A 17,180-nucleotide genomic window follows, 5' to 3' on the forward strand; every position below is an offset into this window, starting at 1 on the left:
CTGCAATGCAATGACTGCATTTGTTTGATCAGTATATGACACAGAACACAGAAACTTGTCTAAATCCATCTCTGGTTTTTGCAGCATGTTTCATCATGATCCATATCAAAGGAGATGTTTGTACTTACAACAGGAATTTTAGTATCGTTGGCTTTGTCAGCAGCGTGCGTGAGTTTGCACCAATTACTCCCCACCTCACTATGGTGTGATAAGTATCCGGGATACAATCAGGTACAGTCTTCCATGATACAAGCACACTTTGATTATGATAGGTTGTCTTTGTTATAGGCTTGGCTTTTGGGATCTTCTTTGGTTCCTCACAGTGTCTGGGTGCACCTATGTAAGCGAAAAGAAAGCAACGCTTTTGAGGACTGGGGACGAAAGAGCCATCTGCAATAGCTCCACTTTTATAAACTAATTCTAACACTGACCCTAATGCTAACCTAAACCTATCCCTAACACTAACTCTAATATTAATCCTAACCCTAACCTTAACCCTAACCTAACATGCCCTAAATCCTAACTTTAACCCTTTTTGGACAAACGACCCTTCTGACAAATGGGCTTTTCCCAAATCTTCTTGCCATCCTGATAATAATGATGATTATAATATAGTATAGTATTTCACTCTTGGCAAGCCAGTAACATCAGTGCGCATATCATTGAGTGCAGCTTCAAGTCACACACATTCGCTCAAAGCCCTGACTGATACATATGCATATGATTACACTGTATTGATGTATAATCTGTTAAAGTTCGTGAGCTGATCATGCAATCTCCAGTGAAAAGTTGTTCTTCTGACCCTATACCTACTCCCCTCCTGAAGAAATGTGTGGACTCTCTTGTCCCTGTCATTACGAGGATTATAAATCTGTCCCTCACCTCTGGAGACTTACCACAGTGTTTCAAAGTTGCTAAAGTGACACCTCTAATCAAGAAAAAGTCGCTGGATAAAGATATTTACAAGAACTACAGGTCGGTCTCGCTACTCTGCTTTCTTTCCAAACTTTTGGAAAGATGTGTCATGGCTCAGTTACAGGATTATTTGACCACCCACAAACTGTACACATGCACACAATCGGCATATCGTCCCAGCCATTCCACCGAGACTGCGCTTTTGAAGGTTCAGAATGATGTGCTTCAGTCAGTTGACGGCCATCGGGGCAGTGCTCTTCCTTGTGGCCTTGCGCGCCGCCTTCGATACTATCGACCACCAAGTCCTCCTAAAGAGACTACAACTTCGCTATGGCATATCTGGCACTGCTGTTAAGTGGTTCTCCTCTTACCTCAAGGATCGCTCACAAACTGTTAACATTGACAACTGCGAATCCAAGCACCATAAGATTATCTGCGGTGTGCCTCAGGGATCGGTGTGCACTGTGTGGTGCTCCGCTATTTACTCTCTATACTGCACCAATCAGTGATATCATCTCTCGCCACAAGTTGCAGCACATCCGAGTACCGGACGACACTCAAGTTTATGCATGTTTTGAGCGGCATGAGAGAGACTCTGTTATCCATCGTCTGGAAGCATGTATTAGTGACATCAAAGCATGGGCAGTGAAAACAGACTCCAGCTTAATGAGCGACAAGACGGAGATATTGCATTTTAGTTCGCGTTTTATTGACTCGAACCACTTCCACCGGTTAAGATTGGTGATGCGTACATCAGTTCAAGCCGGAGGCTCGCAATCTAGGAGTCACCTTGATAGCCATCTCAGACTTAAGACTCATGTAAGCAACATTTGTCGCAGTGGCTGGGCATTTATTCATAAGCTTGGAAAAATCAGGAAATACCTCGATAACAATTCCACTGAGCGTTTAGTCCACGCTTTCATCACCTCCCGTTTGGACTCCTGTAATTCGCTCCTTACAGGCCTGCCCGACATTGATCTGCAGAAAGTCCAGAAACTCCAAAATGCCTCGGCCCGTCTCGTCACAAGCACTAAACGCAGAGAACACATCACTCCCATCCTTGAGCGCCTCCATTGGCTACCAGTGTCTCACCGAATCAAATACAAGGTTCTTCTTCTTGTATTCAAAACTCTCAATGACCATGCTCCTGTCTATCTAGATGAGCTGGTATGCCGCTATATGCCCATCCGCACCCTCTGGTCTTCCTCACATAACTCTCTCAGGTTCCCATCGCAGCGTCCACGGACACAATATTATGGCCATAGGGCATTCGCTGTTTGTGGGCCAGCACTCTGGAACGCTCTGCCATTAGAGATCAGAAATGCTGCTACGACTGACCAGTTTAAATGCCGTCTGAAAACATTCCTTTTCAAGGATTACTATGGTTGATTCCACCATATTGGTGCATTGTTTTGACATTGTGCTATATTTTTACCATATTTGTGTTGATTATGATATTGCTTTTGTTGTTTTGTATGTATATGATATATGCTATGCTCTTTTGAAATTACTGAATTCATGTGATATCTGTAATATATTTTATTGTTTAAATTCGCTTTTTATCATTTTGCCTGTACAGCGCTCAGTGGCTTGCTTGCTTGCAATGGGCGCTTATAAATCCCTCCTTTATTATTATTATTATTATTATTATATTATGCAAAAACGACTGTCTCAATGCATTGATGTCACTGACTAACCAAGAGTAAAGTACATAATAATTCTGATGCACTTACCATCACATACATCTGACCCACCCAAGTGGCGGCAATCTGTTAAAAGTTAATCAAAGTGCTTCGTTAAATGAAGTAGTTAATTAGGCAAAGTGGGCTATTCCATTTGAAACCGCACCCATCTAGCAAGTTTTTGGAAATCCAATTAAATTCATCACTTTTTTGCCATTGCAGATTTTCATCCAAAATCTAGAAAAGGTATGAATTAAGTTTTTGGATTTCCAGACAAAATTTCCCAAATAGGGATCAAGTTATGTAACATCCAAACAGATATTCACATTTTGCAGTTTCAGCTGGATTTTAAAAAAGCCATGCAATAACATCTACCTGCATGACAGCAAATGGAATTGCCCATTTGTTGGTTAATGAATTTGCACAAGCATATTTAAATTTATAATAATTTAGAAGACTTTTGCCATATTTTGAGGAGAACCTTTGATTTATTAATATTTTAGACCAACAACCTCTAAGAGACAACCTGTAGTTAATGTAGTGATAGTCTTAAAGGAATACACAGTCATAATTATTTTAAACTTTTAAACTAATTCACACAAGCAAAATGAAAACTCACTCAGAAATTTTCGTGACTCATCCGAGTTCACTTCTTCAGCTGTTGTGACTGCTGGTAGACGTTAGCGGTACTGGAGTCACATGATCGATCTTGTGATATCAATCTATGTGACTCCAGAAGCCTTCCGTAGTCATTTTGCCAGCAAACTAGATTTTTATTTTGACATCCTTAAATAAAAACCAAAAGCTTTTCATGATAAAAAGTTCAAAGGAGAAAGGTGAACAATATTCAAAAAAGAATAGCTGGTGTGTGATGGCAGTCCTATGTAGATGTATACTGAATGCACAACAAAATAAATGCCATGTCATTTTTTTGGAGTGCATATAAATTACAATGCAAAACTACATTTCGTAATGTAGACTGTAGTCTTAGTGTAGGTCTCAAAATGTACTACTCATAAGGAAATTAGGTCTTACCAAATAACACATCTATGGTCTGTTCTTTGATTAAATAGCAACTATGCTCATTATGTAACTGGAAAGAAAAAGAAAAAAAATACTATAATATTGCTGATATGAGGATGTATACAAATAAACACATTGGGTTATCCAACCCCACCCTGGTTACCCTCTTTAGAATGTTATGTTTGAAAACAAAAACAAATATCACTTTAAAACAAGGGAAGAGGCATATGCATCGTACACTGGAACATAGAAACACTCAAACAGTACAAACTATACTTTGATCAGCTCGTAATCTGTGGGCCTAATAACATCGCGGATAAATATGAAAATATTTTATATTGAGAATTGTCTTGTGCCATCTCGCCAAAAGCATTACAAATTATTAATTAAAGTCCTCTACTTTGTCTACTTTCATAAACCAGGGATATCACTGCTTAAACACATAAATTATAGACCAGACAAGTCAACTGATGATGGCCTAAAAAGCCTATTATTTCCCACCTATTACGAGCTGATCAAACTATAGCGCAGGAGATCAAATTAATGATGCTAAATAGCAATTCTAAATATATCAATATATTGGGGACAGAACAACCACATATCACACACTGTGTAGCTCAGTGTAGCTCAGTGGTTTGAGCTGGCTTCCACATGGTTCTTCTTCCTCCAATGCACTTACCTTGAAAGTGGCAAGACAATTTTTGCTCACAACGTCCTTGCTGATTTCTATGTAAATATAATCATCTGCTCCCTAAGAAAATCAACACAAACAATGAAACACTATCAGATAAATAGTTATCAATGGAAGCTTCAAACCCCAGGTTTACACCCAAAAACAAAACCATGTAAAATCAACCTTTTTGACCTTTAATTTCCGAACGCGTTAGAAAATATATAAGTATAATTTCATGAAATTTACAAATACTCTCAATTATCATGTTAACAATGGGTTACTGAAATAAATTATATAATCTTACAAAGTTTAATTTTCATGTATTAAAAAAAAAAATAGGAAGGGTGGGGGCACAAATGTTGATATGTGGGTTAGCTTTATTCCACTGCTACTGCTTGCAGCATAAAAAAGTGCAGTGATTATAGTGCGCTACACACAGGCACAATGCCTAGATGTTGATCGACAAGCCTTGGTACACTTTACAGCATATCTGTGTAAATGGTAACATGTCCCCCGCGTAGAACCTTACTGATATTTTCTTTAACCCCCCCTCCATCCCAGAATAAGATGTGAGAATTGGGCTATTCCAGTTGAAATCCATACACCCCCTACGGAAGACATGACCTTTTAAGGTTAAAATCTCTCACATAGGGAGTGAGAATTTTAAATGAAATCCACAACCTCCTGTGTGAAAGATTAAGGTCATGTCTTCCATAGAGGGTGTATATATTTCAACTGGAATAGCCCATTCAGCAACTTACTGAATTAGTTGTACTGGTTGCCCTTTGAAAAGGTGTTTCACAATCACTATATCCAACAACAGACACTGAATGCTTGCCTGCAACACGAGACCAACCTGGTCCAAGAGAAAAAGAAAAGTTTTAGAAATTATTAAAATGAATTTTGACCCAAACTCACAGCAACTTGAATGCAACTGGCCCGGGCAACTGGCTTGGCACTTTTATATGCTTTCAATACATGTAGCAGTTTACACACATTTTGAGTTTTCAGGAGTATTCTGCTCCATTTCTGAGGATTTCTTTGTCAAACAATATTAAATTATATTCAGACAATAATAACTGTGCGTAATCTGTTTTGAGGTCATTGTGTGAAATCGGAGGGTTTGTTTTGGGCGAGGCAATTTTCTGAGGAAGCGTGAGCTCCCGAGGAAAAAATACAGAGGCCCAACACAAACACAACAACACATGAACACAAACCAACAATTTCATGCAATGACCGAAAAACAGATGGTGCAAAGTTAATATTGTGATTCACTACTGCCATTTTATAAATTTGCTTCATAAATATAAAAGACTATTGAAAATGTATCTTCCGTTCACTGTTTTAATGTGTACTTAATATGCCATGTACAGCTACATGGGCTTACTCGCCGTGATTATGCGCACTTGCTTGCGCGTTAAGAAATGATACACAAATACAGGTTATTTATGTGCAAAATTGGAACAATTACGCACTTTTAGCGTGTTTCTATTAAGGGATCTAAAATGAGCGTTTATTGCGTTTCGACAGTATTTTTTGTGGGACATGAGAGCACCTCAGACCTATCGAATTGCATTCTGAATACGAAGCATGTCTTTCTGATATCAAACAATTTTTGAAAATCACAATATAATACAAATTTTATGACAAATTATAAAAATTTGATATTTTTCAAATTTTTGATATATAACAGTCCTTGAACTGTATTATATAAATCTAATGACATATTCTTAAAGTGTACTTAGTATGTAGCAGGCAGGAAAAGCCGACGGTCAATTGAAAATGTTGACCTTTCATATTGAAGATATGGATTTTTTCCCAAAAGACCTAATTTTTTTTTGGTGTTTTGGGAAAAAAATCCATATCTTCAATCTAAAGGTCAAAATTTTCAATTGATCGTAAACTTTTCATCCCACCTACATACACTTTAAGTATAAATCATCAGATTTATAAAGTTTACTTCAAGTACTGTTAAATATCAATTTATAATGATTTGCCATAAAATGTGTATTAAATTGCGAATTTCAAAAAATCAAAATTATTTGATATCAGAATGACATTCTTCGTATTCAGAATGCAATTCGATATGTCTGATGTGCTCTAATGTCCCACAATAAATACTCTCCAAACGTTCATACCCCAGCCCTTAAGTATCCGAATTTTTCCAGTGAAATTGTTCACGGGTAATAGTGGAGAATGACGGCTAACGGTCGATTTCTATTGGGGGATGTTATCCGGAAAATACCAGCCGCTGTGGCCCGATCATCACATTTGCCGGTGAAAGGTCATATTTAGTGTCATTGCAAAAAGTGTGGGTTGACCTTAGCGGGACCTATTACGATCGAAAAGTTTAACTTTAATATAATATATTTAATTTTCATGCTCAGGTCGGACTGTGACTACAATGTACAAAATACGGTGTATACCACCCCCTACATAATCAAAACCACTCTGCAATCCCTTTTATTCATTCAGTTGTCCACTGTCCATGCGAATTAAAAGTAGGATTTTCAGCCATGATTTCTGATTTATTAAATAATCTTATGCCTATTTTTTTTTTTTTTTTTTTTTACTCTGTAGGCCTACTTCAAAACATAGCTGATAAAAATGACAAACAAATGACCTGACTGTGTCAATTTATGTTTTTCCCCTATATGCGCGCTCTGTCGGAACGATGTCAGTTTCCATTGGCATTATCCGGATAATTTCTCCGCCATTATCCTACCAAAAGTAGGATAATTTCCCCGGAAAACTCTCACCGCTATTATCCGGAGAATAGCGGAGAAGGTCAGTTTCTATTGGGGACAATTAATCTCTTAACCGTTTTTTTTTTTTTGGATAATGGCCCCAATAGAAACACACTATTTGTGGTCAATTGTGAAATATTAATCACCTGCATTTGCATGTTTTCACATACAAAATATAATTGGATGACATGCATCGTGTATATTCATGAGGTTATGAATGTGCAATGTGGACCACTTTATTAGGATTTTATCCCCCCACATCTAATGTAATTATAATCCGTGTACATATTTGTTATATGAAGCACTGCAGCTAGATCTTACCTGGAGTGTTTAGCCATGAGAATTTGAGTTTAACCTTGTTGTTATTATCCCTGGCTATCCCTCCATTTTCATATGTGAAATTCTCTGCTGCTGTAATATTACCTAATGACAAAAACACAAAATTGTTAACTCTTAAATCAAGTTTTATACCATTCAGTAAAATTGATGTGGACACATAGCTATGTGTACTGAGAACATTTGTAAACCTAAAGTAGCCAGGAATCAAGTTAGTATACATTTATAAGTTAACTTATTGGGAGAGAAATTAGACAAAATAATGCATGTGCTGATGTTGATGCGTCTAATGCACGAGCCCCGAAGAGGGGAGTGCATTAGATGCATCAACATACACGAGAAGAAAAAAACATGTGATTTTTACTGTTTTTATACATGTAATATAACAAATTATCACAAAATAATGTTGGAAAACAGAACCAAATATAAATGCACCAACTCGCCCGAGAAATGAATCAATCCTACGAGACGCGAACGCGCGCAAAACACTGCACGTAGTACGCGAAGTGCACAATATACACAATCAATGCATGTTTCATACTTTTCTAACAGCTTTTCTGATTGGCTGCTTTGATATAGGAGTGTATGAATAAATAATATTGAATAAGAATCTAGCAAAATCTAGCCTAAAGAGTTAGCTATAAAGATACTTGCCTATAAGTATGACATTGCTTCTAGGACTTTGTCCAAACATGTTGACTGCTACAAGACATATCTGTGTTACAACATCTTCACATGGAGGGCTCGCCAAATCTCTCAACTCATATGCATTGTCTGTTGTCTGCAGAAGGAGTATAAGATACAATACATAAGTGAACAAAATATGCAAAATAATGATTTAGATCAATTTATTTTTTAAAAACAAATAGAGAAAGTGGTGTATATTTTTTCTCTTCTTTCTTCTTCTTACTTAACCTGGGTGAATACAGACACTGTTCGCCCATGATACTATGGGTAAGGCATTATCAGCATCAGAACTGGCAATGAGATCTTTGTCATTTACTGCATCTGGCCCACAATTCAAATGAAAAAATGGAGAGAGGAGAATTGATAATTGTTAAAGCCTGTTCAGCAATTTGCTCATTCAGAAAATCATCAGCAACAAAAATTCAGTTTTTTGCACATGCATTTGTTAATTATGAGCATAGATGTGCTAACATAGTCTACTAGTGCTTAAGCCAAAAGCTGTGTATTAGAGACTACATAGGACATTTTACATGAAATTTCTATATCTCTACCTTTTCTTTACACTGTTGCTACGATTACTGAATGGGCATTAAATGTTTATTTAACACTGTGAATCTGATTTTGGAACCTCTTGCACCACAGTCAAAGACCATAACCACTGCCCACATTGCTCTGAAGACCATAACCACTGCCCACACTGCTCTGATCTGTGATAAATCTTTAAACTGCTTTACATTTCACAAACAATTAACAAATACATACCTTGTGTAATAGCCTCCATGACTCTGATTGGCGTTGTAGCAGAACATAGACTGCCTGTGGCTCCTGCGTATCCCATGAAAACACTAATGTTCTTGTACCCTGAGACATTTCCAGTTTAGGAGTTGATGGCAATGATCCTGTGATGGGCATGAGGTATATGTTAATATTTTAGAGGCTATTATAACCTTTAGAATTGAGTTGCTAAACTTTATGCAATTATATTTGCTATTATATATACAATGCTCCTTGGCATTCAATATACAAAATATACCGGTTTGCCACAGTTTTCTAGAACAAGAAAAACAATCTGGGATTATTTAGTTATCTAATGTCTTGCATGTTTGAATTGGATTTTCATCCTCAAAAGTGAACGTTTTATGTCTTTTTAAACTGTTTACTCAAAAAGTGGACCATTCATGATTTTTCCTTGTAAGTCTGAACCTTTTGGGACACATTTGGGTATCTGTACCCCACCCAAAGTGGACCTTTTAGTATTCGGCAGGGGTGTATCATATTCCTAGGATCTCCTGGCTATAGGTCTGTCTTTGCTACATACGGAATGTACATCATCATTAGGTTTATTTGAACAATTTGTACAAAGTTAAGGGTTCTTGTATGATATATATTTTTTATCACTGCCGACTAAAGGATGAAAATAACTCAGTATTTTTTACATGCATCCTATTTTTGGCCTACTTAAGCGTATTTATGTACCTCCACATCAATAATGCTTATTGACTAAATAGAATGAAATAGATGTCATTAAACATGCCTCATGACATAATGGTCGATCAGAGTGGGTGTTTATCTTAAATGTCACCGATTACATGAAACAAACATGTTGCCTAAAGATTTGTAAATGAGCACATAGTTTGTCAGTGGCATAGCCCACCTTTTCAGGTGGGGTCACAATAGGGTTGGTCTAATTGTTGGGTTTCATACGGACATTTGATGATCAGAAAGAGTAACTTGTCTTGCAAGTTGCAACCCCATTACACATTTCCCCCCATGCACACACATTCGTGCACACCCACATAAACCACACTCCATACCTTCACACATGTGGCAAACCTGGACACCCCCACACTTTGTACCTTTCAACTGTGCCAACATTTGGTGATACAGCAGATTCTTTGAGTTTTATCAACCCAGTGTGGACTGACCCTACACACCCAACAGTAGACATTGTTATGATATATTTTGATCATATTTGCGATCGAACACCATCCAGCAAGTACAGCATATCAAAACGTACGGTACCCTAAGCGCCATTGATCATTTTCTTATTTTATTCCATTACAACCATCCATTGACATCAACAAAAATCAGACATTTTCTCAAAACATTTGTATTACTAAAATCATAACTTTGAAATTATTAGTCCTATATCATGCTTCTTTACACCAAAACAAACATGAGAATGTCCTGCAATTTATGATCGTATCGAAAATAATGTAGATGATATTGTTCACTCGCAAATAATTTTATTCACCTTCACCTATGCATTAATATTGATTCATTCTCTGCCTGCGATCCACGTTTTCAGCTTTTTCACTGATTTTCTACGTAATTTGACCATTTATCTCAAAGCATTTCAACGTCATGACACCATTTGTATACCTGCTTCCTGGTATCCAATTGGAGCCTGGGATGTTTCCAAGCTAATCATATAAGAAAGAATCTGATTTGTCAAGTATCTCACTCGCAAACGGCGGAAAAACTAAAAAACTAGTATTGAACTTTTGCAGCAACAGCCCCAAATCACCTCTGCGTGAACCAGATACCATTGGTCTTTCCGCACTCTGTATACAACACGTGCAGTGAGGCGGTTGGTATAGTGAGGTTTCAAAAAGGTTAAGACTGGTAACATGAGCCTGCACAGAACGATATGCACAAATCTCGTTTGACCTTGTGATCCCTATAAACAGTGTTGGAAATAAGTAATAAGTCGCAGTTTGTAAAGGGTCTATCACAGCTAAAACGTTTTGATATGACATCCGCTGTCCCTGTGTGCCACCATTTACACACAATTTGCTCATGTATGGGGGTGTGTGTGTTCCTGATTGACAAGGCATACAAACAAACACACAGACTGAACCTTGCTTGTCCTTTCCTGATATTTACTTCAATATCCTGACCTTTGGGGACATTTCACTATTTATACTCAACAAAAGGAGGCTTTTCAACAGATTTGCAGATCCATATACATCAAAATCCTGCTCTACTATGGCCATGGGTTACGTGACAATTGCAATAATAACATGATCTACTTTTTAACCAAAGGTATCTGATAGAGGAAAAACAGATCAAGTGTCATAGCCAAGTGATTCAAACCTAGAGGTGTTTGCACTGCCACTGGACATAGCCATCTAAAGCTTTTGTGAGCCTTAATCCTCAAGATACATCAATACAGCTAGCGCTTGTCAATTGGTATTAATATAAAAAGCAGCAATTCTAAGAAACACCAACAGTTTTAGATCCACATAAATGATAAAATAATTCAATCTACTGGCACAATAATCATGATTATATGGGGGATGGAAAGGCATTTCTGGACATTTGAAGGCATTCTATGAATATTTAAAGGGGCTGTCAAGTCTTGGAAGTACATGAAGTAAAAGTGACGCAACTTCTTAATTATTCACGCATGACATACTAAATTGTGTATGTTGTGCGTGACACCAGCCACATACTCAATTTTCTTGACAGCCGCCTTCAAAATAAAAATAGATATTGGACCCATCACTACATGCTTCGTATCATTTTTTAGGTCCAAAATGAATAACATATTTTGATTTAATAGGGGATAATTAGTATGATAAAAAAAGCATAAAACTGATTGTAAGTCTTGAGAATATGGACTGTGAATCCCCAGTCTGAATTGTTGTCGAAAAACTTGCATATTTCCATTAAGATGTTATAATGTCATGTAAAAAAGACACACCACTAAGTGAGACAATCAGGATCCATTTCTACTTTAAGGTAGGGCGAAAGAACTTTTATTATCACTGGTAATCAGTCACATGTCAGCCAAATGGATGATGCAATTGTCACATGATTTTTTTATTGCTCTTCAATTGGTTGTTTGACAACATACTTGTTTGTGACCCAAATGTTTTAAGCTTAAATTAAGAAATTTGTTACTAAATAGATTTACACTTACCAGTCTCATTTTGGACTAAGTTGTCGCAACTATTTTGACAATCAGAGCTGCTCTGTAAAATCACATACAAAACGTTGTTAATGATCATTTTGATTTGCAACTTTAGAAAGTGCACCAAATTCCATATACTTGTATCAATCTTTGTTAATCTACGTAGAGCCTTTGTTAGCAAATGTTGTATCAAATTGAAGGTAACAAGGACCTGCACATGATTGTTTAAACCAATTGTCATAACATGAGCAAGTTTAGATCTATGTTAGGTTACATAAGTGAGCACTTTCTTTTGATGTTGTGTTTATAATTTTAAAGTTTTCTAAAGACTTCTTCACTAAATAAATATTTCACATATTATAAATTTTACACAAGCTTAGGAAAGCACAAAAAGTGTGAACATTAATCTAGCATGAAAAGTTCCACTTTCCACAAAATCAGTAAATCAATTATTCAGAAATGTGAATTTGATAAGCAGATACAGATGCCAAAAATGTCATCAGAAATAACTGTGCAAGTAAGTAGGCATGGTTCACATGGCTGAGCTAGTAGTGTGGTTGTTAAATGTTTTGAGCCCTGTATGAATTTTGACACTCTGCATCCATATCTTTAAAATAGGAGGTCTTAAAAAGCAATGTCCATCAAAAACAAAACTTAAAGACTCCATAACAAGGTAAATATGGCTGGCAACCAGACTACAGAATGAAGAAATCATGAACACTTACACAATTGTGTGTCATCCAATCCCCATTATAGACATCACAGTGCTCACACTGGTCTGTAGAGTTCTGTAAAACAAAACAAAAAACAAATCAGACAAAATGAATTGAATATTTACAGTGATTCTTCTAAGTAGTTATCATGTTTGCCATTAGCGCCAATCCGGCTTGAAATGTGGGGGGCCAATCAGCCTGAATTGTCAAAAAGTGGCTGAAAAGAACAAAAAATGGGTCATTTTGCCTTGAACCCGGCTCAAAAAAGTGGGGAATTTGGGATTCTTCTTCCCAGGAAATGTTGGTGTTTTGAAGGGAAATTGTGTCTTTGTTGTAATTCCAATCAATTGTGTATTGCTTTAAACTCCACTAATGGATTTTGGTATAAAGCTATTTCAACAATCAGGTGATAATAACAACAGTATTTTGTATTATTACTCTTCATAATAAATATTCATAAGTTAATCATGCCTTCTCATTGGTCAATCACAAATGACTATACCCCTGTGCACAAGTTTGGACTATTTCCCTACAATCTCATACCCATAGTCAAAGTATAAACAAAATACTACATAGTTAATATCAAAGAAATAGGGAAACTATCAGGGAAAATAGTTTGCCTTTTTTCCCTCTATAACCATGCAGTATTTGCATACTACTACCTAACCACTCTACTTCCAAAAACATTCAGTGCTACTTTATCTTGGAACCAATATTAAGTGAGGAAAAGTAGGAGTTCCTATAATTTGAGCGTGTAGCATAAAACGACACCTGGTGTAAATGTCATACGGTACAAATCATAGAATCAGTAAGTGCGTGGGACGGAGGCTAATCATTTCTATAGTCACTTAGTGAAATTGATTCTTGACAATATAATTGAATTGGTCTTATAATTAGACTCAGTTGCAGCCCACTTTTCTAAGAAACACAAAATAGTGAGATGTGATCTTGATCATGTGGATTATTTCAAATACAATGTATTGCAGGTATAATGAATGAATAATGAGCTGCAGATTACATTTTACAACACAAGAATAAAGTGAGGTGCCGGTTTCAGAGCTTGTGTTCGGACATTTTTGGAGGCAAAATGATGATTGAACTTTCCATCTTATTGTCAGCATTACATTTTTCAGTTAAGTTTGTGATGTGACATAAGCTTCATTAATCCTTTTTGCATAGGTCTAATAATCTGTAAAAGTCTTGACAAGATCATTGATACATGTCCTGTAGTGTGAAAAATTAAATAAAGCCACAAGAGCGTAGTAGTAGAGCAACTAACTGCTGGGTCAACACATTCACTAGCAAAAACATCACACAACACTGCATTTTCACTGTCATTCTCCTAAAACATCCCATCAAATATGCATCTATGATAAAGTTGTGTATATAATGGAACTTCAGTTTGCTTTCCAAGAGTAAAAATAATTGCTGAAACATCATCATTACTTAAGGTAAGATACCAAATTGTGAACAAAAATGTGTCAAATGCCATTACTAATGCAGGTAGTATGCCAGCAGCACTTTAAGTGCAGGAAACTGAAATATATCAAAAGAATTATGACACTGTTTTGCTAACACCTCCTCTCATACTCACTGCAAATTACTGCCTGATATCTTGTCATATTACATGGTCACATAGCACTTAACTCAGGAATGTCTGGAGGGTATGATTGTGATCTAAATGATTTGTTTTATAAACTCTAGAATTAGTTGGTTGCATTAATGTGTCAGAGCAACAAACACATATCTATTTATAAATTGCTGTCACAAATGTTTTGCTTTTCCCCCAATACATGTGGCATAATTAGCATGTATGTAATGTGACTTTTCAGAATTATCTACTAAGATGGGGATATCGTGTGACCTGCTTCAAGCCAAACCATTAAACATTCACAAGCTATATACAAAAAACAAAACAAAACAAACAATACAAAAAAACAAACAAAACAAAAAAACCAAACAAAAACAAAATACACATAAATGTTTGTGGTGTTGATCTTCCATTCTCCCTTATGTGTATACTTGATTCCTTCTATATCACATGCTCACACAGTCACTGGATGTTAACTTCTGAGAAAGGACAGCGTTTTCTTGTACAAATATTTGTACTTATTTTAATCAATTTTATACACATCTCAGATATGGTCACTGAAATTTAAAATTCTAAAAAATGAATTAAAAAAAAACCAACAAACAGAACCTCTGACATAGTGACTGCCCAGTGTATACATAGGGTGTTATTGCTATCTACTGTAGACAGCAACGGGATATAAGAAGTATTTTCACTCTTATTAACAGACTCAATATGTGGGATAAACCAAACATTATTACTTCAATTAATTATGAAGATCTTATTGTTTCTGTTTTAAATGCTACTTTGGGCTGATCAAATGAATAACTTTCAATCTGAATTAAGATCTTATTATCTTTTCAAGAAGTTTCCATCTCAAAAGTTCTGCTTTAATGACAAATCGCTTGAGCTTCTTTTTGTAAACTCAGAATTAGGGTCATATATTTATACACATGTCACTTGTATGACCCACCCTAGGACCCCCGGGGGATGTGCGTCATGGTTGGGTCATTTACCAACCAATTAGTGACGCAGGGTATGGTCATTTACTCAATATAAAAGGCCACAACATACCCCGAGGGGTGCGCCAGTGTCAGTCACTTTACCTAGGTGCGCCAATGGTTAGGTGCATCAGTGTCAGTCAAAATACCTAAATGGTGAGTCAAATTTGCGTCATGAGGACAGTCATAATCCTTAACATGTGCGTCACAATTTTGATGAGGGGCTCAGTCATTGTCGGCAAATGTCCGTCATTGTTTAGACGCACATGTGGGTCATGGTATAGTTAAATCCGACTCACCTTTGTAAAGTGACTCACCACCCCCGGGGGTCATGGGGTGGGTCATACAAGTGACACATGTATTACCACCAAAGTATTAATACTGCAGATAGGATTTGACAGTTATGCGATATGGGTGAAGTTGAGAATGAGTTTCACACTATTGTGAAATGTTCCTTTTATGATGATCTCTGTAAAGAGTTAATTAAAGTGTTGAGTGAAAATTTTGACATTGTAACTTTGTCTGATATGGATATACTCTATCTTGTGAGTGCCTATGAATATGACTATATTATTCCAGTTGTTATGCATGTAAAAACGACATTTGAATCATGTGCTAACATTGATTGTTAATGATATGCTGTTTATTACATTTCTACACTGTTTAATCTTTTGTAGAGTAGACCTGTAATAATTTGTTTTGTGCTTGTGTTTTTGTGTGCTTATAATTCATGTATTATTGTATTAACTGTAACAATTTGTTTGGTGAATGTTTGATTGATTGATTGTTCAAAGAGCAGGCGTATTAGCACTGCACCCTTGTTGTGTGACGTAGTTGAGAGAATATGCAATGGCATTGCATTGGCATGATGACGTATTCCTGGTTAGTATTACAAAGGCTTTCAGAAAATACTGAAATGGTCTATTGTTACATCTCATACTAAATAGTAAAAAGATTTTGTGGTTAAATTGAATATATACAGACAAAAATGTCCATGTTGACCAGCCTGTTGTGTCTGCAGTTTACCTGTACATTTACCATTGAAGGAACCTGCAGATTGATGTCAGTTTGCCCCTCAGTCAGAACAAAAATATCACAGAAAATTCACTATTTTGGGCCATAATCCCCTAACTTTAGTAATTTTTGCGGATTTTTCCATCCCCCAAAAAAATTATTCCCCCTTGCCCCCTTAAACATATTCCTGGTACTGCTACTGTATGCTTGATAGGCAACTCACTTGCCTGGATATCATGACATATATTAGGTATACACATCATCAATTTCAATCCATTATAGTCTTATCTCTCTCTCTCTGTGTCAGGTGGCGCTGTGTAGCGCTGCTGTGGTCTTCACAAGAGTACGCCATCTCACTCGATCCGATGCCAAGTGTGTTGCACCTTGCATTCCCTGGTTAGAAACCAGCTTCACGTCATTAGTCCAAGATGTTGGTGGACGCCCTCTTCCTCGCTTGCCTTCCATGGCCCCTTGCAAAATCTGTTTTTCTACACCTCCATGTTTCCTGACAATATGGCCAAAGTACTTCAGCTTTCTCTCCATTATGCCGCTTCTGATGGTTAGACTTGTACCAATCTTGTCAAGGATCCAGGAATTTGTTCTCCTGTCTTTCCATGTCACTCAGAGAAGCCTCCTGTAACACCACATCTCAAAAGCATCTACTCTTTTCCTATCATTCTTGGTCATAGCCCAAGACTCAGATCCATAAGTGGCAATGGAAAACACAGTTGCACGAAGTAGGCGTACCTTGAGGTCAATGGATAGGCCTCTGCTTTTCCATATGCTTGACATGCCCTGCACAGTTGTCCTTGCAATAGCCAGTCTTCTCTTAATTTCAGTTGTGCTGTCACCACTGTTGTTAATCATTGAACCCAGATATTCAAATTGCTTCACCTCCTCAAT

General features: G+C 36.8%; 1 protein-coding gene and 1 long non-coding RNA gene across 2 annotated transcripts in view; both read right to left on the minus strand.

Annotated features, from left to right (window-relative positions):
- Positions 1-183: 183 nt before the first annotated feature.
- LOC140151802 (uncharacterized) lies at positions 184-7,460 on the minus strand. Its single transcript, XR_011858957.1, has 6 exons — positions 7,362-7,460; positions 5,055-5,149; positions 4,300-4,371; positions 3,633-3,690; positions 2,649-2,684; positions 184-336 (listed from the first exon to the last, which is right to left on the minus strand). It is a non-coding gene; the product is annotated as an uncharacterized lncRNA (long non-coding RNA).
- Positions 7,461-8,010: 550 nt separating this feature from the next.
- LOC140151984 (uncharacterized) overlaps positions 8,011-17,180 on the minus strand; it is a 57,764-nt gene continuing 48,594 nt past the window's right edge. The window contains exons 2-5 of the mRNA XM_072174285.1: positions 12,705-12,767; positions 11,989-12,040; positions 8,826-8,962; positions 8,011-8,157 (exon numbers count right to left, since the gene is read on the minus strand). Of these exons, the coding sequence (XP_072030386.1) occupies positions 8,011-8,157; positions 8,826-8,962; positions 11,989-12,040; positions 12,705-12,767 (399 nt within the window). The remainder of the gene's footprint in view (positions 8,158-8,825; positions 8,963-11,988; positions 12,041-12,704; positions 12,768-17,180) is intronic.

The sequence above is a fragment of the Amphiura filiformis genome, chromosome 5, assembly GCF_039555335.1.
Source record: "Amphiura filiformis chromosome 5, Afil_fr2py, whole genome shotgun sequence".
Lineage (NCBI taxonomy): Eukaryota > Metazoa > Echinodermata > Ophiuroidea > Amphilepidida > Amphiuridae > Amphiura > Amphiura filiformis.